The 27,196-nt window shown below is 42.4% G+C and overlaps 1 protein-coding gene across 2 annotated transcripts in view; it reads right to left on the bottom strand.

Moving 5' to 3' along the window:
- Positions 1–27,196, bottom strand: part of SAR1B (secretion associated Ras related GTPase 1B) — a 75,360-nt gene that overhangs the window by 10,720 nt on the left and 37,444 nt on the right. For both annotated transcript variants that reach the window (XM_068273002.1, XM_068273003.1), the window contains exons 3-5: positions 17,492–17,611; positions 12,106–12,171; positions 2,829–2,932 (exon numbers count right to left, since the gene is read on the bottom strand). In XM_068273002.1, coding sequence (XP_068129103.1) covers positions 2,829–2,932; positions 12,106–12,171; positions 17,492–17,611 — 290 coding nt within the window. The remainder of the gene's footprint in view (positions 1–2,828; positions 2,933–12,105; positions 12,172–17,491; positions 17,612–27,196) is intronic.

The following is a 27,196-nucleotide window of genomic DNA, read 5'->3' on the forward strand; positions in this document are numbered from 1 at the left end:
ACCAATAGGGGGCTTATTTTTTCAGAGGTCCATGACAGAACTAGAATTCCCATGAGTGAATTAACTGCAGCATTGCAAAAAAGGAGGATCCACCAACAACACAAATATGGCACCTCTACTCACTAGCCTCTTTTGAGATGGTCACAGAAATTTCAGGTGACAAAAAAAATCAGCTGTGTATATGTAGGTTAAAGAATGCACGAGGCAAATTAAAAAAAAAAAAATCAGATTTACTTACCTGGGGCTTCCTTCAGCCCCTGAAAACCTATGTGTCCCTCGCCACAGCTCCTCCTTTAAGAAATTGTATTCATGACATTATTTTCAATACAGTGATCACTCATACAAAAAAATGCATAGGGAATACCATTGCAATCATTTGGAAAAAATCTAAACCACCAGACACCTAATTCTTAAGCAGGGATAGTCCCACAGCATGGAAAAGGGTGAGATGGACATAATACCAGTATCAGATCCTAACACAAATTGTCAGAATAGGCAACAATTATCACACGGTTCCATCTATATTTTGTTTTGTGGCTCAACATAACTTACTGCGTTGGTGCAGGGAGAATGGCCTCAACACTACAAAAACCGTTGAGATGATTGTTGATTTTAGGATTAATGCACCCACACCTCCCCCAATCCACATGAATGGCCACGGAAGTTGAAAGAGTTCCCTGTGCACACCTCCTTGGTACTACTATCTCCAAGGACCTAACTTGGAAGGCCAACACCGCCTTCACTCAGAGGAAAGCCCAGCAGAGGCTATTTTTTCTCTGCCAACTGAAGAGGTTTGGTATGGCCCAGAATCTCCTGCCGAGCTTCTACTTCACCACAATTGAATCTGTCCTCTGCTCCTTCATTCTAGTCTGGTACGATGGTTCCTCCGCCAGCAACAGACACAAACTACAGAGGTCATCAGATCAGCGGAGAGAATCATTGAGAAACCAGTCCCCCCTCTGGACCTCATCTACAACTCGAGACTGTACTCCAGGGCTTTGAGGATCGCACCCAGGCTTCCACTTCTTAATTCCTACTGCACATTGTATATAACTTCTGGTTAAAAAATGTATAAATATTGTTTTTAAATTGCTGTTTTTTTTACTGTGTATCCTATCATACACTAGCCCTAAACATGCCAAACCCAATTCCAGGCACGACCCAGTAGTGCTTGGCGAAATAAATTATTCTGATTCTGACATGTAAACATGACTCTTAGGAAGGAAAAACTTAGAGACCTTCAATGCAATCTGCAACAAAACTGAATAATAATAATAATAATAAATTATAGACCTGTAAGCTTAACATCAGTTGTATGAAAACTATTTGAGGGGTTACTAAGAGATACTATACATGACTTCATAGTAGAAAATAATCTTATTTCTCAGCATCAACATGGGTTTACTAAAGACAGGTCCTGTTTGACTAACATGCTCAGCTTTTATGAGGTAGTGAATGCTAATATAGATATTGGGAATGCTGTAGATGTGATATACTTGGACTTTGCAAAGGCCTTCAACACTGTTCCCCACAAAAGTCTGGTGCAAAAGTTGAGGATGCAAGGACTGGGGAAGAGTCTGTGTTCATGGATAGGGAACTGGCTAATGGACAGAAAACAAAGAGTTGTGGTCAATGGATCGTACTCAAAATGGGAGACTGTTAGCAGTGGGGTCCCACAGGGGTCTGTACTGGGTCCAGTGCTCTTCAATTTATTTATTAATGACCTAGTAGATGCAGTAGTCAGCAATGTTGCTATTTTTGCAGATGATACAAAATTGTGCAGAATCATCAACTCTCAGGAAGATAGTGTCATATTGCAACAGGATCTGGATAGGATGGCTATATGGGCACATACATGGCAGATGAAATTCAATGTTGACAAATGTAAAGTCATGCATTTTGGACGTACTAATGGTCTAGCACCATACAAAATAAATGGGATACAGTTGGGGACATCAAACTTGGAGAAGGACTTAGGAGTACTCATTGACAACAAGTTAAATAATCGTACTCAATGCCAAGCCGCTGTAGCTAAAGCTAACAAAATTTTGGGATGCATTAAAAGGCAAATAAAAACTCGAAATGCTAGCATAATATTGCCCCTGTTTAACTCTCTAGTAAGGCCACATCTGGAATATGGAATTCAGTTCTGGGCACCACATTACAAAAAAGATTTTGCAGTTTTAGAGCAGGTGCAGAGACGAGCAACAAAATTGATACGTGGGATGGAAGGTCTCACTTATCAAGAAAGGTTAGATAAACTGGGTTTATTTAGCCTAGAGAAAAGACGCCTTAGAGGGGATCTAATTAACATGTATAAACACATCAGAGGGCAATATAATAGCTTGGCGGATGAGCTTTTTGTCCCTAGGCCTTCTCTAAGGACTAGAGGACATGATCTGCGCATGGAGGAAAAATGTTTTAGCCATTTATTTAGGGAAGGGTTCTTTACAATAAGAGTGATTAAGATGTGGAATGCATTGCCACAGGAAGTCGTTATGGCAAACTCTATACCTGCATTTAAAGCGGGGTAAAATGCTTTCCTTGCGTTGAAAGACATCCATGGCTACAATTACTAGGTAATGCCTAATGATGTTGATCCAGGGATTTTATCTGATTGCCATCTGGAGTCGGGAAGGAATTTTTCCCTTTAGGGGCTAATTGGACCATGCCTTGTAAGGGTTTTTTCACCTTCCTCTGGATCAACAGGGATATGTGAGGGAGCAGGCTGGTGTTGTACTTTATACTGGTTGAACTCGATGGACGTATGTCTTTTTTCAACCAAAATAACTATGTAACTATGTAATAATTAAATACTTACTACTTACATCAAGTTCTGCTTTTGATTCAAGTAACCGATCATGGTCAGCACAGTCAATAAGAAAAACAATACCATTAATGGCAGGGAGGTAGTTTTTCCAAACTCGACGTGCTAAGAGAAGAAACAGAACAGTATGGTAATAAATCTGGTAATAAATCTTCTATTTATACACTTCTATCCATGTCTTTCTTTCATTACCAAAACCATTTGAAATAGTGCAGGGATTCCTCATAAACTCTTTTTCATTCATCTAATCTGCTGGCTCATGAGATATGTCATATATCAAACAAACTATGAATACCAGTACAGTGCTATGTAAAAGTGAAAATTCAAGTTTTTCTAGAAGGTGGGAAAAACTATGATTATTACTACAGTGGGAATTCATGTTATTCTAGAAGGCTGAGCAAACTATGAATATTAGTGCTGTGGGAATTCATGCTCAAGGCTGAGCAAACTATGAATATTAGTACTGTGGGAATCCATGCTCTTCTAAAAAGGCTGAGCAAACTATGAATATTAGTACTGTGGGAATTCATGCTCTTCTAAAAAGGCTAAGCAAACTATGAATATTAGTACTGTGGGAATTTATGCTCTTCTAAAAAGGCTGAGCAAACTATGAATATTAGTGCTGTGGGAATTCATGCTCAAGGCTGAGCAAACTATGAATATTAGTACTGTGGGAATTCATGCTCTTCTAAAAAGGCTGAGCAAACTATGATAATTAGTACTGTGGAAATTCATGCTCTTCTAAAAAGGCTGAGTAAACTATGAATATTAGTGCTGTGGGAATTCATGCTCTTCTAAAAAGGCTAAGCAAAGTATGAATATTAGTACTGTGGGAATTCATGCTCTTCTAATAAGGCTGAGCAAACTATGAAGATTAGTGCTGTGGGAATTCATGCTCTTCTAGAAGGCTGAGCAAGCTATGAATATTAGTGCTGTGGGAATTCATGCTCTTCTAAAAAGGCTAAGCAAAGTATGAATATTAGTACTGTGGGAATTCATGCTCTTCTAAAAAGGCTGAGCAAACTATGAATATTAGTGCTGTGGGAATTCATGCTCTTCTAGAAGGCTGAGCAAACTATGAATATTAGTGCTGTGGGAATTCATGCTCTTCTAAAAAGGCTGAGCAAACTACGAATATTAGTACTGTGGGAATTCATGCTCTTCTAGAAGGCTGAGCAAACTATGAATATTAGTGCTGTGGGAATTCATGCTCTTCTAAAAAGGCTGAGCAAACTACGAATATTAGTACTGTGGAAATTCATGATCTTCTAGAAGGCTGAGCAAACTATGAATATTAGTACTGTGGGAATTCAACTTGTTCTACAAGGCGGAGCAAACTATGGATATTAGTACTGTGGGAATTCAACTTGTTCTACAAGGCGGAGCAAACTATGGATATTAGTACTGTGGGAATTCATGTTCTTCTAGAAGGCGGAGAAAACGATGAATATTAGTACTGTGGGAATTCATGTTCTTCTAGAAGGCGGAGCAAACTATAAATATTAGTACTGCGGGAATTCATGTTCTTCTATGAGAGCGAGCAAACTATGAATATTAATGCTGTGGGAATTCATGCTCTTCTAGAAATTGGAGCAAACGATGAATATTAGTGCTGTGGGTATTTCATGCACTTCTAGAAGGCGGAACAAACTATGGATATGAGTACTGTAGAGATTCAGGTTGTTCTAGAAGGCTGATCAAACTATACTGTAAATATTAGTACTGTGGGAATTCATGTCCTTTTAGAAGGTGGAGCCAGCTATTGATATTAGTACTGTGGGAATTAATGTTCTTCTGGAAGGCTGAGCAAACTGCGTATTAGTACTGTGAAAATTCATGCTTTTCTAGAAGATGTAGCAAACTATTAATACTAGTACTTTGGGAATTCATGCTCTTCCCGAAGGTTAAGCAAACTTTTAGTATTAGTGCTGTTGGAATTCATATTCTTCTAGAAGGCGGAGCAAACTATGAATATATGTACTGTGGGAATTCCTGCCCTGAACTCACTTTATACAATGTTGAGAGATTCCCCAACTGGTTATTACTGATTGTTTCTAACATTATTATTATTACACATTTACATAGTGCCTCCATATTTTCCACAGCACTTTACAGACAGCAGCAATCGAGTCACATGACTAAGTGACTCGCAGTAGGTCTCACCTTCTCATATCCCTATCAAATTATACAGCCGACTTCTGGAAGGACTCAGCTAACCTATCTGTATATTTTTGCAAAGTGGGAAGAAAATTAAGCACTTGGAGGAAGCCCAAACAAACATTGGGAGAATATACAAACTTCATGCACATAGTGCCCAGGCTGGAGGCCACACCTAGGACACTAGCACAAAAAAGCTAAAGTGCTATCCTCTTACCATTATCATGTACAGTAGCAATAAAAAGTATGTGAACCCTTTTGGAATTATATAAATGTCTGCACAAATTGGTCATAAAATGTGATCTGATCTTTATCCAAGTCACAATGACAATCACAGTCTGCTTAAACTAATACCACACAAATAATTGAATGTTTCCATGCTTTTATTGAACACACCATGCAAACATTCACAGTGCAGGTGGAAAAGGTATGTGAACCCTTGGATTTAATAACTGGTTGAACCAGTAACTTCAACCAAATGTTCCCTGTAGTTGCAGATCAGATGTGCTCAACAGTCAGGAGTAATTTTTGACCATTCCTCTTTACAGAACTGTTTCAGTTCAGCAATATTCTTGGGATGTCTGGTGTAAATCGCTTTCTTGAGGTCATGCCACAGCATCTCTATCGGGTTGAGGTCAGGACTCTGACTGGGCCACTCCAGAAGGCTTTCTTCTGTTTAAGCCATTTTGTTGTTGATTTACTTCTATGCTTTGGGTCGTTGTCCTTTTGCAACACCCATCTTCTACTGAGCTTCAGCTGGTAGACAAATGTTCTCCTGCAAAATGTCTTGATAAACTTGGGAATTCATTTTTCCTTCCATGATAGCAATCTGTTCAGCAAAGCAGCCCCAAACCGTGATGTCCCCACCACCATGATCCACAGTTAAGGTGAGGTTTTGATGTTGGTGTGCTGTGCCTTGTTTTCTCCACACATAGTATTGTGTGTTTTTTCCCAAAAAACTCAACTTTGGTTTCATCTGTCCACAGAATATTTTTTCCAGTACTGTTGTGGAACCAAAAATCAGAGTTTAAGAGCAATTGACACAAGATGAACCAGGCAGACCTTTTGGGGGGTAGATGCTAACACACTGTGCCTCCAGATCAAGTGTCCATACATTCAGCAAAGAGAGAAGATTCCGGGCACCAGATGCGTTGCAAACACCATCAATTTATTTCATCCCACCAACACAGATACAGCTACAGATATAGGGTGTGGCCTGACAGCCGTTTCGCAAGCAATATGCCCGCTTCCTCAGAGACCAATCTGTGTTGATGGGATGAAATAAATTGATGGTGTTTGCAACGCATCTGGTGCCGGGAATCTTCTCTCTTTGCTGACTGTTTTGGAACATACAGGTGCTTTTTTTGCAAACTTTAAACGTGCAGCAATTTTTTTGGGACAGAAGTGTCTTCCTCTGTGGTATCCTCCCATGAACTCCATTCTTGTTTAGTGTTTTACATATTATAGATTTGCTAACAGGGATGTTAAAATATGCTAGAGACTTTAAGTCTTAAGCTGCCACTCGATTCTTCTTCACCTCATTGAGCATTCTGCACTGTGCTCTTGCAGTTATCTTTACAGGACGGCCACTCCTAGGGAGAGCAGCAGCAGTGCTGAACTTTCTCCATTCACAGACAATCTGTCTTACCGTGGACTGATGAACATCAAGGCTTTATAACCCTTTCCAGCTTTATGCAAGTCAACAATTCTTAATTGTAGGTCTTCTGAGAGCTCTTTTGTGTGAGGCATCATTCACATCAGGCAATGCTTCTTGGGAAAAGCAAACCCAAAACTGGTGTGTGTTTTTTATAGGGTAGGGCAGCTGTAACCAACACCTCTAATCTCATCTCATTGATTGGCCTCCAGCTGGCTGACACCTCACTCCAATTAGCTCTTGGAGATGTCATTAGTTTAGGAATTCACATACTTTTTCCACCTGCACTGTGAATGTTTACATGGTGGTTCAATAAAAACATGGAAACATTTAATTATTTGTGTGGTATTAGTTTAAGCAGACTATGATTGTCTATTGTTGTGACTTAGATGAAGATCAAATCACATTTTATGACCAATTTGTACAGAAATCCATATAATTCCAAAGGGTTCACATACTTTTTATTGCTACTGTATTTATATAGCACTGACATCTTCTGCAGCACTTTACAGAGTACATAGTCATGTCACTGACTGTCCTCAGAGGAGCTCACATTCTAATCCTACCAGTCATACTCTAATGTCCTACCATATTATTATTATATATTTATGTAGCACTGGCAGCACTTAGGGACTGCTTCACACTACAAGCGCTTTTTTAGCGCCATGTTATGCTATGGGTGATTTTTTGAAAAATATCATCAAGTGGTGAATTTTTCTGATAATTTTTTTTTTTTATTATAATCGAATGGTGTAGGGTAGTCAATTTCCTAATGTATAGTTTACAATCATTTTTTTTTTAAATATAATTGTGAAAAAATTAAACACACGTGTGTGGTACGTAGGTCAGATTTTTCAAATGTTACAATCAATCAGAAAAATTGATTGTAATTCTTCAATTGCATAGAAATGTTTTAAAAATGGTATGGTGTATGGCCACCTATAGTCTAATGCCTCTATTATGGTCTAAAGCAGTTCTGGGGCAAACAGTTAACTCATCAGTTTGTGCTTAGCACGTGGGAGAAAATAGGAGGAACAAACTCCATGCAGATAGTGCCCTGGCAAGATCTGAACATGGGACCCTAAAAGGATTAATGGGACCTAGGCAAGATAGCATTTTTTTGCCAACCACTGATGATCATCTGTTTTTTTTAATAAGATTTGGTGGGTGCAGCATCCACCAGGCCCCTAGACTCTGTTTAGGCCCTAGGAAATTGCCTAGGTTTCCTTTGTGGATGATCTGGCTCTGGACCCTAGCACTGCAAGGCAAGAGTGCATCCACTACACCCATGTCAGTTGCGCCATGTGAACTCAACAACCAAGGACACATACATCACATCACATGGCATGTGCATTCAGAAGTCATGTTTACATCACAAATGCCAAAGATAGCAGAAACCACACAGCGGAGAGCAGTTCTGCACAGAGAGAATAGAGTATTTGTGAACTGCTAAGGCGTTCAAAGTTCACTGAGCAGATTGTTTACCAGAGAAGTGCTTCAGGGTTTGTGGCAAGAACCCACTCGCATTGGGTTGGAGTAACATTAGGTGAACCTGAGCTGGGATGAATTTTAAATAATAATCATTTGTGGAGAAACTACAACTAAATCAAGGTAAAAGGATATATTTTTTTAATGACGAAAATACTTTAAAGAGACTCTGTAATTAAAAACACGTCCCCTGGGGGGTACTTATTTCGGGAGGGGGAAGCCTTAGGGTCCCAATGAGGCTTCCGCTATCCTTGTAGCTGCAAGCAATCCAGCGCTGGCTCCCTGAATTCTGATTCTGATTCTGAGGTGAGTACCCCCCAAGGGAACTTTCTTTAGTTACAGGTTTTCTTTAAAGAGAATCTGTAGTGTTAAAATCGCACAAAAGTAAACATACCAGTGCGTAAGGGGACATCTCCTATTCCCCTCTGTCACAATTTCGCCGCTCCCCGCCACATTAAAAGTGGTTAAAAACAGTTTTTAAAAGTTTGTTTATAAACAGGGACGGATCTAGGGGGGGGGGGGCAGGCGGGTCTCTTGCCCCAGGCGCAGTTTGTTGAATTCTTAAAAAGGCGGCAAAATGTATGGCAGTTTAGGAGCCAAAACCTGACCTTGCCCCAGGCGCAACTTTGTCTAGATCCGTCCCTGTTTATAAACAAACAAAATGGCCGCCAAAACAGGAAGTAGGTTGATGTACAGTATGTCTACACATAGAAAATACATTCATACACAAGCAGGCTGTATACAGCCTTCCTTTTGAATCTCAAGAGATCATTGTGTGTTTCTTTCCCCCTGCATCTCTCATGCACTGAAGTTTCAGGCTGCTCGTTTTTCTCCTGCAAACAGCTTTGCCCTTGTCTGAATTTCCTCAGTATGTGAAAGCCCAGCCAGCTCAGAGGACGATTTATCCAGCTTGTAAAAGATAATAGAGCAGAGAGAACCTGCCATAATCGAAATAACACACAGGCAGTGTGCAGAGAGGGGCCTGGAGGGGGGAGATGCATCACAGAACCACAACACTGAAGAACTTGGCAGCCTTCCAGACACAGGCCGACAAGTCTGACAGGGGAAAGATACATTGATTTATTACAGAGATGGTGATAGTAGAAAGTGCTGCAGTAAGCCAGAACACATTAGAATAGCTTTTGGAACTTGTAGGATGATAAAAAACAGGATGCAATTTTTGTTACGGAGTATCTTTAAAGTAAACCTAATGCGGCCAGTTTAACTTACCTGGGGATTTTTCCAGCCTCCTGTATTGAGCACGTTGATTAGAACGCAGGAGATTTGGGCACTGCCGGCGCGCCACCATAGACCTTAATAGGAATTACGGTAGTGCACAGTGAGTAACTTCGGCGCTATCAGAAGACGGAGCTGAAGTTACTTTTAAATCACTGTAATTCGAATGACATCGTTTCTCACCATTCACATGGACCTGGGGGGGAATAGTTATTAACGCTGTGGGTCTTGTGCAGGAGCAGGATAAGCCATATATCGGCTATATCCTGTGTCCAAGTCTCCTGGCAGCGATTTCTCTCATACGCCTCCTGTAGTCCTCCTGTAGTCCTCAAAGACATTCTGTGCTGATCCATTCAGCTGCTGTGCTCCTCTGAGAGCCGAGCGACTCAGCCAGTTTTGGGCAGTTTTTACAAACTGTGCAAGGGCAGAATGCTCCCGCCCATGGGGGTGCGGTCCATTAGGGTGTTAATGTAAATAAAGCACCTGGAAGTTTGGGCGCAGGGTAAAGCTGAAAAACATTTCACCCTGCTCCTGCTAAAGGCCCAGCAGCGTTAATTACTATTCCCTCTCCAGGCCGCCATTGACACTGGGGTATGACGTAATTCATCTGCCAGCTACTGCTGGTGGCCGAACTGCGCTGTTTTTATCATAATTTGGGCTCTGTCTTTTGACAGCCCCCAAATTACTGACTAAGCACCGTTATAGCCGTAATTCACATTACAGCCTAGGGTGGCGCATGGTGCGCCCCAAATCTCCAGCGCCATTTTTTGCCTGACTTGCCATGAGGTGTACGGCCTGAGGTAAGGAGCCCCTGGTTAAACTGATCACATTAGGTTTAATTTCAGTTTCCTTTAAAGGGAAATTATAATAATAAAATTATTTTAAATAAACACATGACGTAGCTACAAATTATTATTACATACTAACCTCAGCGTCAGTTCCTCTCAAAGGCTCAACCTTTTCTTCTTACAGTGATCCCCTCCAGTTCTGACAATGTTTTGTCAGAACTGAAATATACCAGTTGCTATCAGTTATATATCATCAGCTGTCAGTTACAACTGAATATGCAAGGTAATGTCTATGTTTCCCTATGTCTCAAGTGGGTGATATTACAGTTTAACAGTGTGCTCACCAGGAAGCTGTTATGGAGTAATGGCCATTTTTAAAATGGACAGAGAATTCCATTGATCACAGTGGACAAATGGGACGCAGGAGAGGAGAAAGAGATTGAGGAGTAGACTACACAGGAGGTAAGTATGGCCTGTGTAAGGTTATTTTGACTTTTTATTTTCAGTTCAGGTTCTCTTTAACCACTTGAGAACCCACCCTTTACCCCCCCCCTTAAGGACCAGCGCTGTTTTAGCTGATCTGTGCTGGGTGGGCTGTGCAGCCCCCAGCACAGATCAGGGTGCAGGCAGAGCGACCAGATCGCCCCCCTTTTTTCCCCACTAGGGGGATGATGTGCTGGGGGGTCTGATCGCTCCTGCCTGCCTGGGTGTTGCGGGGGGGGACACCTCAAAGCCCCCCTCCGCGGCGAAATTCCCCCCCTCCCTCTCCTACCTGGCCCCCCCGGTAATCCGGGCTGCACAGGACGCTATCCGTCCTGTGCAGCCAGTGACAGGACGTCCCCTGTCACATGGCGGCGATCCCCGGCCGCTGATTGGCCGGGGATCGCCGATCTGCCTTAATGTAATGTAAACAAAGCGGATTATTTCCGCTTGTGTTTACATTTAGCCTGCGAGCCGCGATTGGCGGCCCGCAGGCTATTCAAGGAACCCCCCGCCGTGAATTGACAGGAAGCAGCCGCTCGCGTGAGCGGCTGCTTCCTGATTAATTAGCCTGCAGCCGGCGACGCAGAACTGCGTCGCTGGTCCTGCAGCTGCCACTTTGCCGACGCGCGGTATGAGTGCAAGTGTTTAAGCACCTAATCACCTTTTTGACAAAATATATAAAATTAACCCTAAGAGAGGTTTGTAAATAGAGAGAGTGTGAGTGTGTGTTGGGGGGGGGGGGGGGAGTTAGAGGTTTGCATTATGGTAAAATAACCACAAGATGTCAATGTGTGTAAAGCATGATGGTAGTCTTTATGGGATTGTCGTTTCCTGTATTCACTCTATATTCTCTCTGTTCTAAATGAGCTGCATTTCCTGATGGAGGTGTATGATATATTTCTGCATCTTTTTCTTCAGTAAGGTGTTGTAACTTGTAATACTGGGTACCTATCTGCATGTACAACAGGGGTGATGGGCATTTCCTACCTTCAGGATGCTCCTTCCTAGCCAACCGTCAGTATGTGGACCTTCATCCTCTCCAAGGAGATCGGTAGGTGCTGCAGTTTCAAGCTCCTGCATTGGTGTTGGGTGCCCCCGACCACCACAATGCATGCTGGGACATCTCTTGCGATGGCAGGGAATGCACAACACTGGTGGGCACTTCACACTGCTGCTGCTGTGGGTCTGGCTGAAGAAGACAGAGGGGCCCATACAGTTGGCTGGGGGGGGTGGGGCTAGGAAGCAGCTATGGACCACCCTTGAGTGAAGCAGCTATGAACCAACCTTGAGGGAAGTGGGTGTCAAAAAGGTGCTTAGATCCCTTTACACATCAAGCTGGAAAATCACTTTCTCTGCTGAGTAGCTTATCAAAAGATATTGCAGATGAAAGAAATGCATTGAAAGCAATGATCTTTATTATGACTTGCACACACACACTATAAAGCCTGGAGTTACGCATTCATTGTATTTACCTTGCACGTGTCCTCCTAAATCAAATGTAGTAAATGTCATTCCCGCGATTGTTAATTCTTCTGATGCTGAAGAAAAAGCCAGACAAATATTTTTTTAGAAGGAATATAAAGTATGTTTCTCCTGCAGAAGTAACCACACCACTGAGGAGAAACCAGTGATCAGCAATATATTATTTTATTCATGACTTAATATTTGATTACGTTTTGAACTAGGTAATAAATAACACACACACGTTTCCCAGCGATTCCACAAATAAGAGGTTGAACACAATACATAAAAATAAACAAACCACTTAGAAGTATTCAAAAATAAAATCTCTTTCGGCTCGCCACCGATCAAGCAAAGTTTCCCATCCTGTGCAATCAACCAAATCGATCGATTTCAGAGGGGAATCAATCATAGATCGTGGCATCGATTTCTACCACATTCGATCACAGTGAATGAATCTGACGGATACGGATGGGTAAAATAGACAACTGTATAGCCAACTTAAGGCAAACCTGAAGCAAAAATAAACTTATGACATATCGAATTGTATGTGTAGTACAGCTAAGAAATAGAACATTAGCAGCAAAGAAAAGATTCATATTGTTTTCCAGTATAGGAAGAGTTTAAAAAAAACAACTTGTTATCAGTGCAAGAGAGCTTCTCTGAGTTCTCCGACTCAGTGGCGTAGCTAAGGAGCTGCAGGCCCCGATGCAAGTTTTACATTGGGGCCCCCCAAGCACTCTATACATAACAATTGATACGGCGCACCAAAACCCGCCAATGGCAACTACAGTGGCAGAGGTGCAAGAAGGGGATGGGGAGAAGGTGGTTTATGATTACCATTATTCAAAGTATCTATAGAAGTAATTATTATGATCACAGGACCAAAAGAGAGCCAATACTTTAATTGAGGGAGGGCCCTTTGGGGCCCCTTTGGCCCAAGGGCCCCGATGCGGTCGCTACCTCTGCACCCCCTATTGCTACGCCCTGTCCGACTCAACTTGGGTCAAATACAGTCCTGTCTTCTCAAGCACTAATGCTGGGCATACACGGCTCAATTTTGCTGCTCGATTCTCCCGCTCGATTCTGCAGGCGATTATCTTATCTTCCGCTCGTTTTTCTTATCTTTTTCCATTGTGTTCAATGCGTAATCGAGTGGCGAAACGATCGGGCGGGAGATTGGACATGTCAGAAATTATCTATCGAGCCATCTAAATGGCTCAGAATCGAGGCGTGTATTCCCAGCATTAAACAGCCAAGAGACAGTGAGGGACAGCTTGAGATAAGGTTTTTCTACAGGAAAGTTCAAAGGGTGATTATTTCTGCTTTGTCTTCTAGCTCAAAAAACAGAGGCCCATATGCAATTCACTTTTTCTCCTAAGTTTCCTCCAAGGTGATAATTTTTCCTTTTCTTTTTCAAATAATTTTTCGGCATTTTGGAATTGAAAATGTACCAAAAGTAGAAAAAGTACTATCAAAATTATTTTGTGTATTTTCTTGCTTGCTGGGGGTTGAAAAAGCATTTTATTGACAAGGTGTGAAAATATCATCTAGGAGAAACTAAGGAGAAAAAGTGAATTGCATATGGGCCATAGTGTGGTTTTAAAACTGCAACTGTGACAGGACGATGCAATGTTATAAATAAAGCTATATAACTGAATTAAAATATGAGACTCTTTACTTTGCTCCTAATGTTGTATTCATTATCTGTACAAACACATACTTATATCATACGTTTGTTTTTTTTCTGCTTTAGGCTTGCTTTAACTATGTGCATGTAGAACATCTATGTTTTTGAAGATTTACTATGACGAACCCAGTAGATGAAAAAAATATTGGCCTCAATTCACTAAGCTTATCTCCTGTCTTTAATAACGTTTCTAGAGTGATCACCATGGTGATGAGGCATGTAGTATTCAGGAAACATTTAACTCAGGCAAACCTAAAGTTACCTCTTCTGTCTTTAAGTTAACTCTTCGATACTTAAAATAACTCCAGAATTCTAATGTTAAAGACAGGCTGTTAATTAACTGCGTGTGAAAATAACTACAGAGGAGGTAACTTAACTACAGAGGAGGTAAATTAACTACAGAGGAGGTAAATTAACTACAGAAGAGGTAACCTAAGGAATGAAGAGATAAGATAACTCTCTCACTGTGTGGAGGTAAGTTTTCTCTTGCCTTATTATCTCCAGCATGATCTTAGTGAATTGAGGACATTGTCAAAATTATTCTATTTTCTTGCTTGTCAGTGGCTTAAAGGGGTTCTGTGGACTGTTTAAATAAACAAAAAACGCCACTTACTTGGGGCTTCTATCGGCCCCCTGCAGCTGGAATGTCCTGCGCCGTCCTCCTCCGATGCTCCATTGCCAGCCGCCGGTCCCGTTGTAATATTCATCTAGCAAGACAAATAATGCTCGCTCCCACGCGCATCATCGGGATCGTACTGTGCCGGCGCAGTACGGAGTTTTCTTGTACTGCGCCTGCGAAGTAAGCGATGACGCGCAGGAGCGAGCATGCGAGCGGCCACAGCTGCGCAGCCACAGTCTAAGCAGACGGCTGATTAGACCAGGACCGGTGGCAGGGAACGGAGGATCGGAAGAGGACGGCACGGGACATTTCAGCTGCAGGGGGCCGATAGAAGCCCCAGGTAAGTGGCGTTTTTTGTTTATTTAAATAGTCCACAGAACTGAAAACATAAAAGAGAAAGTGCCATGTATCAACATAAACACCCACACAGTATTTCACACAGTACATATTCCAACTATTACTATCCTCCTACATGCCTGTGTCCTGAGGACAGTGATTTGCAAGTATAAAAAGCAAATATTAAAGGGAGAGGCAGCAATCTTGCCTTGTACCGTTAGGTTATGAAAACTCCTAATTTATCAACATTTTTGCTAAAGGCCATAAATGCAATGACAATATGTACAATTGCAAGCTTTGGCCTAGCCTCATAAACTTATAGAGGAACTGTAACCAAGGATTGACCGTCATCCCTATCAGTAGCTGATACTCCCTTTCCCATGAGAAATCTTTACCTTTTCTTGAATAGATTGTCAGTGTCAGAGGGGTCTGTATGGATGATATTGTGGTGAAACCTCTCCCACAGTGTGATGTCAAGACCCCATGGCCAAGAACCCTGACAGTTTTCTGTCTGTGAAGCTCGTTGTATTGTGATAAGTAACTATTCAACACCAAAGCAACCAATATCTCCCTCTGTGCGTATGTATATCTATAATTAGCATTGTTAGGGGTGTGGTTATAAATAACGGCAGTTGTTGCTGTCTGTCTTTTTTCTGTCTGCCAGTAGTAAAGATGATGACATGCAGGCTGATTGTGGATCAAACAATATGAACAAATTACATGGCAAATATCAATCATTTCTTGATCTCTCGTCTCTTTTTTAACTTCTCTGTATGCAATGTATTGTTTTTTTTTTTTTCCCCTTTTTATTAAAATTCCTATTTAAAGACCCCATTGATAAAGTGCCCATCAATACTTTCAAATGCATTTTTGGCATCAGTGGATAGAACCCTGGATTTTTCCTGAATGACAAAATGTAAAAAACAACTGAGTTGATTACATTATGCCAAGCTTTATTTCTTCATACAGATCCAGTTTGACCAAATGAAATAAATTGAGGAGATGTGAATTCAACCTTCTCACCAGGATAGTGGAATGTTTAAAGCAGGGGTCTCAAACTCAATTTACCTGGGGGCCGCAGGAGGCAAAGCCAGGATGAGGCTGGGCCATATAAGGAATTTCACAATCGTGGCGCATCACCGCCTCTGCCCGCCCCTCTCACTCTTCCTTCACAGAGAGTGGCGGGGAGAGGCGGTGATCCATGCGGCGATTGATGTCAGGAGGGGCAGAGCTGAAGCTGAAAGCTCTGCCCCTTCCAGGAAATGCCAGCGGATTGCCCCCGGGCGATTTGGGGGCTCTGTAGCCCTCGTTTAGCGGCGGGGATGCAGCGGATTACTTGGGAGCACTGAAGCGAACTATAAGGAAGCTTTTGCCGGCGAGGGCCACAAAATATTGTATCGAGGGCCGCAAATGGCCCGCGGGCCGCGAGTTTGAGACCCCTGGTTTAAAGGCTACTGAGCACCCGAATTTTTCTTTTTTAGAAGATTAACCTCCCTTATAACCGCATACACCAAATTTTGTAGTTCCTAGTATTGTCACGCTTGCACACCACAATGCATGCCTGGAAATGTAGTCCATGGATGCAAAAACATCTCTGTACTCACATCCACAGATGTCATCTCCCAGCATGCATTGTGCCGTGCGCATAAGAAACACTTCCGGGAAGTTTGCAGATGCGGCCAGTCCATGGAGAAGATTGCGCAACTCATACTGATGAGCAGTACCCTATAGGTAAGTAGTGAGGCTCACCCCAATTTTCCACTCTGGGCTTTATTAACCACCTCATTCATTGGACCGGGGCCATTTCTATCCTTTTTTTTTCACTCCAGGAGAAAAATGCTGTGTCACCCCCCCCCCCCCTTCCCCCATGACCACACTAGAGAATGTAAACTATGTTCTGTATAAAGTAGATGCGTAATACAGGGAGTACCCGATATACAAGGTGTAGTGATGGTCGTGACTAGGACAACTCAAGGAGAAGCATGTGATAAGTTTGGTCAGGTGATAGATATGTAAGTCTCTGACTTGCTAGTCATGATCATGTGCTAAAGCTGGATGTGATCGCAGCAAAAATTTCTTTTTTAAGATGTGCTTTTAGACTCTAAAAGCAGGAAAAAATCATACTGCCGAGAGTGTTCATGCAGCAGCCCTGCACATTTCCCACCTCCCCAGGATCCAGCACCACAATACTTCCTCCTTTCCTCCAGGTGGCACTCTACCCTTATGGTGAGATCACTGTCTGTTGTCATGTAACAAACGACGATCTCACCCCAGGGATCCAGAGCTTCCAAGGACCTAGAACTACCTCTTGAAAAACAGTCACTGAGTAGCCACTCATGTAAAGATTCAAGTTTATTTACTTCACCTAGTAAATCCCTTATTTATTTTGTCCTTGTTCTTTATTAACTACACTCTTCATTGTTAGGTAAATCATTGGTACGTAATTGGTAGGCAAATCATTGGTACGTAATCAAAAATGAGGAACCAGCCTTTTCAAATAAATCATCAAATAAAGATCCATTTGGAGTTTCTGAATAAAGTCCCTGTCTTTCATTTCCATGTATGGTTTTGCTTGCCACTCAAAATATCTAACTTGGATTTAATTACTGGAACTCTGGAATTACTGGACTCTGCTAAAAATACACTGGTTAGGCAAACCAAGATGACCTGGTTCAATGTGTTGTTCCATACGGGTGCACATAATTTCCATAGACATATCTTTCACAGGATAGCAATTGCCAGAGATACTCACTGGGGTGCAGTGTCGGGACATACTGGCCCATTCTTCCATCTTTAAGCATTTGGAGTAATGTCGTTTTTCCTGCATTATCCAATCCTAAAAACACTAGTTTTCCATTTTTCTTATATAAACCTTAAAGATAAAAAAGGAAGCCTTGAGATGACATTTAAAATACATACTTAAACATAAAAATAATAACGTACATATATTGTAACAATTCTAGATTAGTTCCTTTAATTTTTATTTACTAGCTGGTGCTATGCGCTATGCTGCGTGGGCAAGGAGTGTGCGTGCCATGTCTTTGAATGTCATGTGCCACCTCGAATTGCATGACTGGGCCAAGTTTAGTGTACTAAATAGATTGTACTAATCAAATTGCATGATTGGGCTAATCAGACTAGTTCAATTGTACAATTCAGATTGGACCAATCACATTGCACGATTGGACTAATCAGATTGGACAAATTCAATTATTTTAATCTGATTTTGTCCAATTGTGGCCCCAGTTGCCCTGTGACTGACTGTGCCAAGTGTGAGGATCCTATCATTAAAAGTCGAAGTATGGCTGCAGTTTACATTCTCCCATTTAAAATGAATGGGTAAAATTTAATTGGCTATTGTAAGCTCCACCCACTTTCCCCGAATGTAAATCCTAGTGACATTGTGACCAACTGTGTCAAGTTTGAGGACCCTGTCATTATTCAGGTTGATATCGAGAATTGTTGGTACGAGTTTGGCAAATGCAGCTTCAAAACTGTATGAGGGGTAGTGATTACAAAATAGCAGTTTTTATGCCCACTTTTGGGCATCCCACAAAAATTCCCATTTTAACTGGGTCTAACAACAAGACTAGTTGGTCCAAGCTTGGTGACTGTAACTTCAAAACTGTATGAATGGAAGAAATTTGAATGTAGGTAAATTTTGACTAGCTGTTTTTAACTCCTCCCACTTTTGGGCACTCCAAAATTCACAGTAAACTTGGGTGGTCCCTGTCACTTCCTAAACTGGGGGGGCACCTGTCACCACCTAAACTGGGGGGGTCTTGTCACTACCTAAACTGGGTGGCACCTGTGTCGGAGGCGCTCACAATCTAATCCCTACCATAGTCCTAGTCTAATGTCCCACCATTGCTAAGTACATGTAAATTTGGCTCCATCTGTGACCACACCCACATCCTTGTTCATGGCCATGCCCATTTTCGGCACGGCGCGCTACTGTGCTGCATGACTTGCCGAATCCCCCCCCCCGGAAAATTTTCTGCAGACGCCCATGCTTATGGATGAGAGCATAACTAGGCACACATTATTAGAACTGATAAATGACTGATATCCACGCAATATCCATTGTTTACCTGGTTGCCACCTTGAACTACTCAACCAATTTCGAACTTACCAAAAAAACTATCCAAAGGCATCCCACTATTGTGGTAACTATCTACATTTGTATCTGACTTTCCCTCCAGGTACGCTTTAAAAAGCAACAGCATGAGCAATTTGCAGGCCTTTACCACAGCTATTGCTACGGAATCGCTTAATAAATCCCCAGTATCTTCGTGAATTTCACCCAGCGTGTCAGTTCATGCTTCAGACTTCAAAAGAAAACATTTGTTTATAAGGAATGCTTGTCAGCCACGTGATTCAGAAGGTTTACTGAAACATCGAACATATGCCCTCAGCAAGAATAACAACCGTGTCACACGATAGTAAAACCTGTGACTGGAGTGGCTTCAATAAACACCACAATACTGTCTTCTCCAAGTCACACTCCAGTCTGCATGTGTTTTGAGATTTTTATTACAGCTTACTGTTTATGACATAGGCCATCTACTCTCAAAGTGCCAATAACCATGAATGTAACATTTAAGTTTAGTAATTTGTGCTTTGCTCTTGAAGAACTTGTCTAGAAAAGAAGAGGAGGACAATGTCCCTAAAATCTGTATTTTCAGAATACACCCCTTCCTGGTGGAAGGAGCCAGCTCTACACTGGCTCCTTACACCATTCTTCATCTGCTGCTCCTCTCTACAAAGCTCTACACTGGATTCTCCCACCAGTCTACTTCTGATGCTCCTCTCTGCAAAGCTCTACACTGACTTCTCCCACCATTCCACATCTGATGCTCCTCTCTGCAAAGCTCTACACTGACTTCTCCCACCATTACACATCTGTTGCTCTTCTCTCCAAAGCTCTACAATGTCTCCTACTACCATTCCACATCTGATGCTCCTCTCTGCAAAGCTCTACACAAGCTCCTCCCACCATTCCACAGCTCTACACTGGCTTCTCAATCTCCCATAATTCCACATCTGATGCTCCTTTCTGTAAAGCCCTACAATGGCTCCTCTCACCACTGCATGTCTGATGCTCCTCTCTGCAAAGCTCTACAATGGCTTCTCTCACCTTTGCACATCGGATGCTCCTCTCTACAAAGCTCTACAATGGCTCCTCGCACCATTCCACATCTGATGCTCCTTTCTGTAAAGCCCTACAATGGCTCCTCTCACCACTGCATATCTGATGCTCCTCTCTGCAAAGCTCTACAATGGCTTCTCTCACCATTGCACATCTGATGCTCCTTTCTGTAAAGCCCTACAATGGCTCCTCTCACCACTGCATGTCTGATGCTCCTCTCTGCAAAGCTCTACAGTGGCTCCTCTTACCATTCCACATTTGTCACGGAAGAGCCGTGAGACCAGAAAACGCAGTCGCAATCGGTTTCCTGAACCGATTGTCGTTGCGTTGCCAGATCAAAATTTCATGTCTAGGGGGTCTTCTTTTGGAAATCTAGCTTTCATAGCTGCTAGAGGAAGTCTTTTCATTAAGCTTGTTGTCTGTGACTGTCCCAAGGTTTTGTTTAATTAGCAAGGAACAAAGGATTTCCTGTCATTCAGAAAGGATACCATTTGGTGAGCCCCAGCAAAGGTTGCTTCCTAGCAAATCTCACTCAGATGACAATTACCACACCAAAAGGTTTCTTTCATCCAAGGGAAGCCAAACGAAGCTAGCTCCACAGGGGGCTGCTGGAATGCTGGTATCCAGTAGCCAGTGCAGCACCACTGGAGAGCAGATTTAAATGCATGTGTTTTATGGATTTCTGTCTGTTAAATTAAAACCATGTATAGCAGAGCTATGAAATTAATATAGTCTTATTCGTTAAAATCTGCCCAATGTGCTGATATAAAATTCATAACAATAACCCGTCCGGTTATTGAGGTATTCACTTTCTCGGTGACAAGACCTGATACAGCCTTCATGAAATATGTCATAAGAATCGGTATTTTCTGAGGAATATGAATCTGTGACTGTTATGTGCATGCAGGAAGCGTAAGCTAAGATATGAAAACTGTCATATTTGGTGGGCACCAGGAACCCACCCAGGAGGTTAACCGCACCCTGTCCAGCCCCTGGGCTGAAACTGAGACTCCACCCAAAATTGTGGTTTATTCAAAAGTGTTTGCCAGGGCCTCCTCCTTCAGTCCTCCCCTGTGTTGGCTGGCTGCCATTTGCCTAGACTGAAACAAAGGACATTTTCCATGTGCTCAGATTTTCCCAGAAAGGACATATTTCCACAAACTGAAGTATTTTCTTCCCTTATTTTTATTTTCCATACTGTGCTATTATTTGTCTCTATAATTGTTGATTTTAACGATTTTCTGTATATATTAATTATTTATATTGCATTTTTAATAAATGACGCTAACATCATTTATTTGTTCAGCTACCCTGCTATTCTGCCGCACAAACTGAACCCTGGCTTCTGAAGAGTCGCTACTTTTGTCGATAGCTAGATAGAATAGCGTGTGTTTAACCGTTTTATTTGCAAGTCTAGAATCAGCCAGTCAGTGGGTTCCTCTGTCCCTTTAGAACAGAGGTGGTAGCAGTTATACCCTGAAATAGTGTGTAAGTGGTATTACCGTAACTCACAAGCTCCCTCCTAGTCGGTCTGCTGCCAAATTCCCAGCGGTTTCCGTGCACCGATTGCAAGCACAGATTGCATGGTCTGTGTGCTGAAACCGATTGGAAGGCATTGTGCGGCCCGGCCACTAGGGGGCTTGTGACAACATCTGATGCTCCTCTCTGCAAAGCTCTACACTGGCTTCTCCCACGATTCCACATCTGATGCTCCTCTCTACAAAGCTCTACAATGGCTTCTCTCACCATTCCACATCTGATGCTCCTCTCTGCAAAGCTCTACAATGGCTTCTCTCACCATTCCAAATCTGATGCTCCTCTCTGCAAAGCTCTACACTGGCTTCTCCCACCATTCCACATCTGATGCTCCTCTCTACAAAGCTCTACAATGGCTTCTCTCACCATTCCACATCTGATGCTCCTCTCTGCAAAGCTCTACAATGGCTTCTCTCACCATTCCACATCTGATGCTCCTCTCTGCAAAGCTCTACACTGGCTTCTCCCACCATTCCACATCTGATGCTCTTCTCTGCAAAGCTCTGCAATGGCTCCTCTCCCCATTCTATATCTGCTCCTCCTCTCTGAAAAGTTCTACACTAGCTCCTCCCACCATTCCACATCTGTTGGTCCTGTCTGCAAAGCTATACACTGCCTTCTCTCACTATTCCTCATTTTCTGATCCATGTTGCACATTTATTGACCGGCTACTCCCACTATTTCTCATTTGCTGCTGCTAGATAAACTGAGTTTACTTAGTGTTGAAAAAAGATGCTTTAGATGAAATCCAATTAAAATATACATGCTAATGCTTGACAAGTAAACTTTTTGTCCCCAGGTTTGTGCAAAGGACTAGGGGACATGATCTGCACATGGAGGAAAAAAGTTTTAGCCATTTATTAAAGAAAGTGTTCTTTACAGTAATGGTGCCCATACACGGGACAATAAAAACTTTGGATTTTGGTGGTGTTGATCCAGGGATTTTATCTGATTGGACCATGCCTTGTAAGGGTTTTTTGCCTTCCTCTGGATCAACAGGGAAATGTGAGGATGTACGATAGTGTTGTACTTTATTTTCTGGTTGAACTCAATGGATGCATGTCTTTTTTTAACCTAAATACTGTAACTAAATAACTGAATATAGTCATAAGCCAATATAGGACTTTCCTGAAATCACACCATAATCTTGTTTGTTTTTTTTGCCAACAAGTTTATTAGGCATATTTATCAAAATACAACATTTGTAAAAGTAAAACCTTTTAATGGCTAACTGATAAAGTTAAATTATGAACGCTTTCAGGGATCTAGTCTCCTTTTTCAAAAACTGTGCACAGGAATCAACCATCAACGCTTTAAAGTCAATGAGGGTAAAATGGACATACCAGTGGCCCAACACTTCTGTGAACCAGGACACAGCAAGCAAAATCTGTAAGTACTTATTCTTAAAGCAAACTTGAACCGAAAATTAAAAGTCAAAATAAAAACACACGCCATACCTACCTCCCGTGTAGTGTACTCATCAATCTTTTTCTCCTCTCCTGCGACCTGTTTGTCCACTGTGATCCATGAAATTCTCTGTCCTCCATTTTGAGAATGACCGTTACCCCAAAACAGCTTCCGGGTCAGCACACTGTTAAACTGCAATATTGCCCACTTGAGCCATAGGGAAATATGGTTACCTTGCTCATCAGTTGTCCTGTCAGTTATAACTGACAGCAACTGATATATTTTTTAAAAATCCACAGTTGTCCGAAAGTAAATCACTTAGCCCCATTTCCCCATGTTTAACACATGACTCAACTTACAAACAAATTCAATTCACAAAGACTAGGACTAGATCCGTGAAAGCTTGCATAATTTAACTTTACCAGTTAGCAATTAAATTGCATTACCTTTACAAAGCTTTGTTTTTTTTTCTACCTACATACAGATAGTGACATTTCATTTGCATACACATAGAATTATCTACAACTGTATAACCCCCCAAGTAGCTTGAGACTTCGTACTCAACATTCTAGCCAGTTATCCTATATTATTTGAAGCCTGAGTAGGCACTTCCTGTGGGTATAAAACAGCTTTTTCTGTCTTATTTTAATTTTAATGGTTAAAAAATCTATGTTTAAAGTTTAGTTCTTATGTGAACGGACAGAATTGTTTTACATTTATGTAGCTTCCATACAGTCAAATCTCGATCTTTTTATCTTAAGCTTTCTATACTTAAAAATGGTTTCAACCATACAGGCGTTTTTTGGCCTCTAATTAGTCTTTAGTGAGTTAAACACTCTGTAATCCGACAATGGAGAAACATATAGAGTCTTGGATTCTGGAACAGAACCTAGTTCTAGTAGGGCTGAGACTGTACATACACATCCTTGAAAATAAGAGATTTATTGATGTAAGAGAACGCGGAAAAGCCTCCGCGTGTACTGGCGGCAAGGCAGCTGATTCCGCGTCCAGCGCGGCGGCTTGTCCGCAGCAGCATGCGTTCAGCGTGGTGGTTTCTCCGCAGCAGCATGTGTCTGGTGTGGCTGGGTCTGTTAGTTCACATAGAGAGGCAGGGCCTTTATGTCAAATGGAGAGGGATCAGCTGACCAGGTAGGTCAGCTGATCTCAAGGCAGCTGACTATTGGTTGATCACATAGGGGTGGCGCTAGAGAGCGCTGCTCTATATATAGTCTCTGCTGGGCACTTTCAGGTTGTCTGCCGTTGCGAACACTACGTGGAAGCACTCAGACCTTAGTCAGATCCAACAGTGTGTTTGAACCAGGAGGACCTGGGAATTCTCACTGAGCCAGATTACTACTGTGTTATTATTGTGTTATACCTCAGACTAGTTCCAGGGTGTTGAGATCACGGACCTCACACCCAAGATTAGGGAACTTGTGTATCATTCTGTTATACTTCAGACTAGTTCCAGGGTGTTGAGACCACATACCTCACACCCAAGATTAGGGAACTTGTGTATCATTCTGTTATACTTCAGACTAGTTCCAGGGTGTAGAGACCACGGACCTCCCACCCAAGACTAGGCATTGTTTGATATCTGTTATGACCTATTGCTTTCCTGACTACCTCTCCGCTCGCTGATTCGGTACCACGCATATCTGATCATCCGTTGCCAACCCTGCCTGCCTTGGATACCGAATCAGCCTTCTGTCTTTGTACTTTGTCTGTCTGTGTGTTGCCGACCTGGCTTGCCCGACCTCGAGAGCTATTTCTCTCCTTTAGGAGATAGTCTCCAGATCAGCTAGTGACATCCACCTTCAGGTGTCACTCACTCACTGGTCCTTCCTACCTTCAGCCTGAGACTCCACCCCTTGGAAGATCTCAGGCTGCTGGAAGGTTCTCGTGCTTCTCAAAAGAGCAGTGTTGCCCACACTGCCAAGGACCACCTGCTCATCAGGTGGATTACTCAAAGTAAATACTGTTGCACCAAACACTCACGATATATACAGGTGTCCAGAGGTTAGCACTATATCTGTATTATTGGTGATTCTGCAGATCATCAATAATCGGGTATATATCTGTATTCTTGGTGATCCTGCAGATCACCAATAATCAGATTCTCTCTGTGTGCTGACACCGATCGTTACAATTGACTTGTAAGTATTTGCATTATCTGCTATTCTCTTGTTTTAAATGAAGCTGTTGAAAATTAGGAGTTAAAATTCTTGATCTCAAGTTATTAAAATTGTGCAGCCTTAAATTAAGCAATATTACAGTGCTTTGTTTACTCTGCCACAAATGTACTTTTAATATCACTGGGCATACTTATTACAACAATGTAGCTCTTACTCTTATTATTAGGAATACATTATAGAGTTATGAAGATATCCATATGCACAGTGTGGGCTTGCTATTATTCTGCATTTACTGTATGTTTTGGCAAGAGTGGGGGCTGGTAAATTAGTTGCTGTAACATTTTTGGCGAAGGGTTTGTGTACATAATCTGGTTGCTCTATATTTCTATTGCAGCACTGACCCCCATCAATTATATTGCATAGGACAGCGCTGTATCGCGCACAGAATTGCAGTGCACTGTCAGAACTCACTGCTCAGTGGCATAACTACAATATATGGGCCTCCCCCCAGCAAAACTTTGTTGTGGTCCCCCAGTGTTCACACTTCTTCCCTTGTCTTCCCTTGGAGCCCTACATGACTGTTGTACAATCTCACAAGGGCCATAATACAAGTGTGGCTGTCATAATCTTCACATCCATAACAAATATAGCCACAAAAACAGCTGATCTGAAGTATAGTCCCCTGTATCGGAGGAAAGGAAGGTTAGTAGTTGGGGCCTTTTTAGTAGTAGTTTTTTGTTTTACCTTGCAAGGGGCTGGACATATATCTCTCAAGAAGGGCAAGCAAAAAAGTCTATTGACTTGAAGACTGGAGCAAAGCTAAGGAAGAGAGTTCCAGAGAGTGGTGGTAGCCCTAATAAAGTCTTGGAAAGATGCATAGGAGGAACCTAATATTATTATTTAGCATTTAAATAGTGCCGACATCTTCCCCAGCACTGTACAGAATAGATAGTCTTGTCACTTAACTGTCCCTCAGAGGGGCTCACAATCTAATCCTTAAAATAGTCATATGTTTATGTATCGTGTAGTGTATGTATTGTAGTCTAGGGTCAATTGGGGGGGGGGGGGGGAGGAGGGGACCAAATAACATGTGTTACTGTACATTGAGATAGACTGTCTCTTTAAGATGCTCTTTATTTCCTCTTCATGCCACAATAAAGATACAATCACATCTGCCCATATTGGTAAGTCAGATGGTGAATCAAACCTGGGTGGTTGATGGTGTTGGGGTGCTGGGGATGCAGGTGACCTGGGAAGAGGTGGTCCGCAATTAACATGTGTATGTTTTGGGGATGCGGGAGGAAACTGGCGTGTCCGGAGAAAATCCACGCAGACATGAGCAGAACATACAAACTCTATGCAGATAGTGCCCTGGTTGGGATTCAAACCAGGGACCCAGTGCTGCAAGGTGAGAGTGCTAGCCAGTAGCCACTACGCCGTACTGAGTAAGGAAAGGATCAGTCATTGAAGTGAAGTAGGTAGTTACTGGTGTATTTATAAAAAAGGCTGTAGATGTCAGTGGTGGGACAAGAATTGCTGAGTGATCGATAGACCATAGTGGCACAAATGTGTATTCTCAGGTGAAATAGAAACCACTGCAGAGATTTTCAGAGAGGAACAGAAAAGGAGAAGTGGTGAGAAGGTCAGATAATCACTGGGCTGAGACTGTACAGATGCACAGTTAGCCTACAGGCCAACAACACGTCCTGTTGCTATGCAGAGGGGTGGAGGGCCAACGGAGCTGTGCAGATGTGAAGTCAGGCGGCGGGCGGTGAGAACAATATTATTGGTCGCTGCTCTTTCGAATTGATCTGCCTGGAGAATCACTGGCCGGAGGTCGGGGGCAGGCTGTACACACGCAAGATTACTTGACTCTCTCATCTCTACTAAAGGCCCATACAGGTGCTAGATAAAAATCGGCTGAGGCGGGCAATAACAACCGTATCCACCCAAGGCCAGAATTATACTTTGTGTTACCCTAGGCCAAGTATGTTGTAGTTCCCCATCCATATGCAGTAGCACCCCCTCCATGTGCAGCCCTCTCTTCCACATGTATTATCCATGTACTGTAGCCCCTCTTTCATGAACAGCCACCTTGAGCATCAGTTTCTCTTTTTCATGTGTTGCTCCCCATTCTTAGCCTCCTCTTTCATATGTCGCAACACCTTTTTTATGTCCAGGTGCCCCCTGGGGCTGCAGCCACCCAAGGACCGTGCCTTTGTATCCTTTC

The sequence above is a fragment of the Hyperolius riggenbachi genome, chromosome 3 (genome assembly GCF_040937935.1).
Source record: "Hyperolius riggenbachi isolate aHypRig1 chromosome 3, aHypRig1.pri, whole genome shotgun sequence".
In the NCBI taxonomy this organism is placed as follows: Eukaryota; Metazoa; Chordata; class Amphibia; order Anura; family Hyperoliidae; genus Hyperolius; species Hyperolius riggenbachi.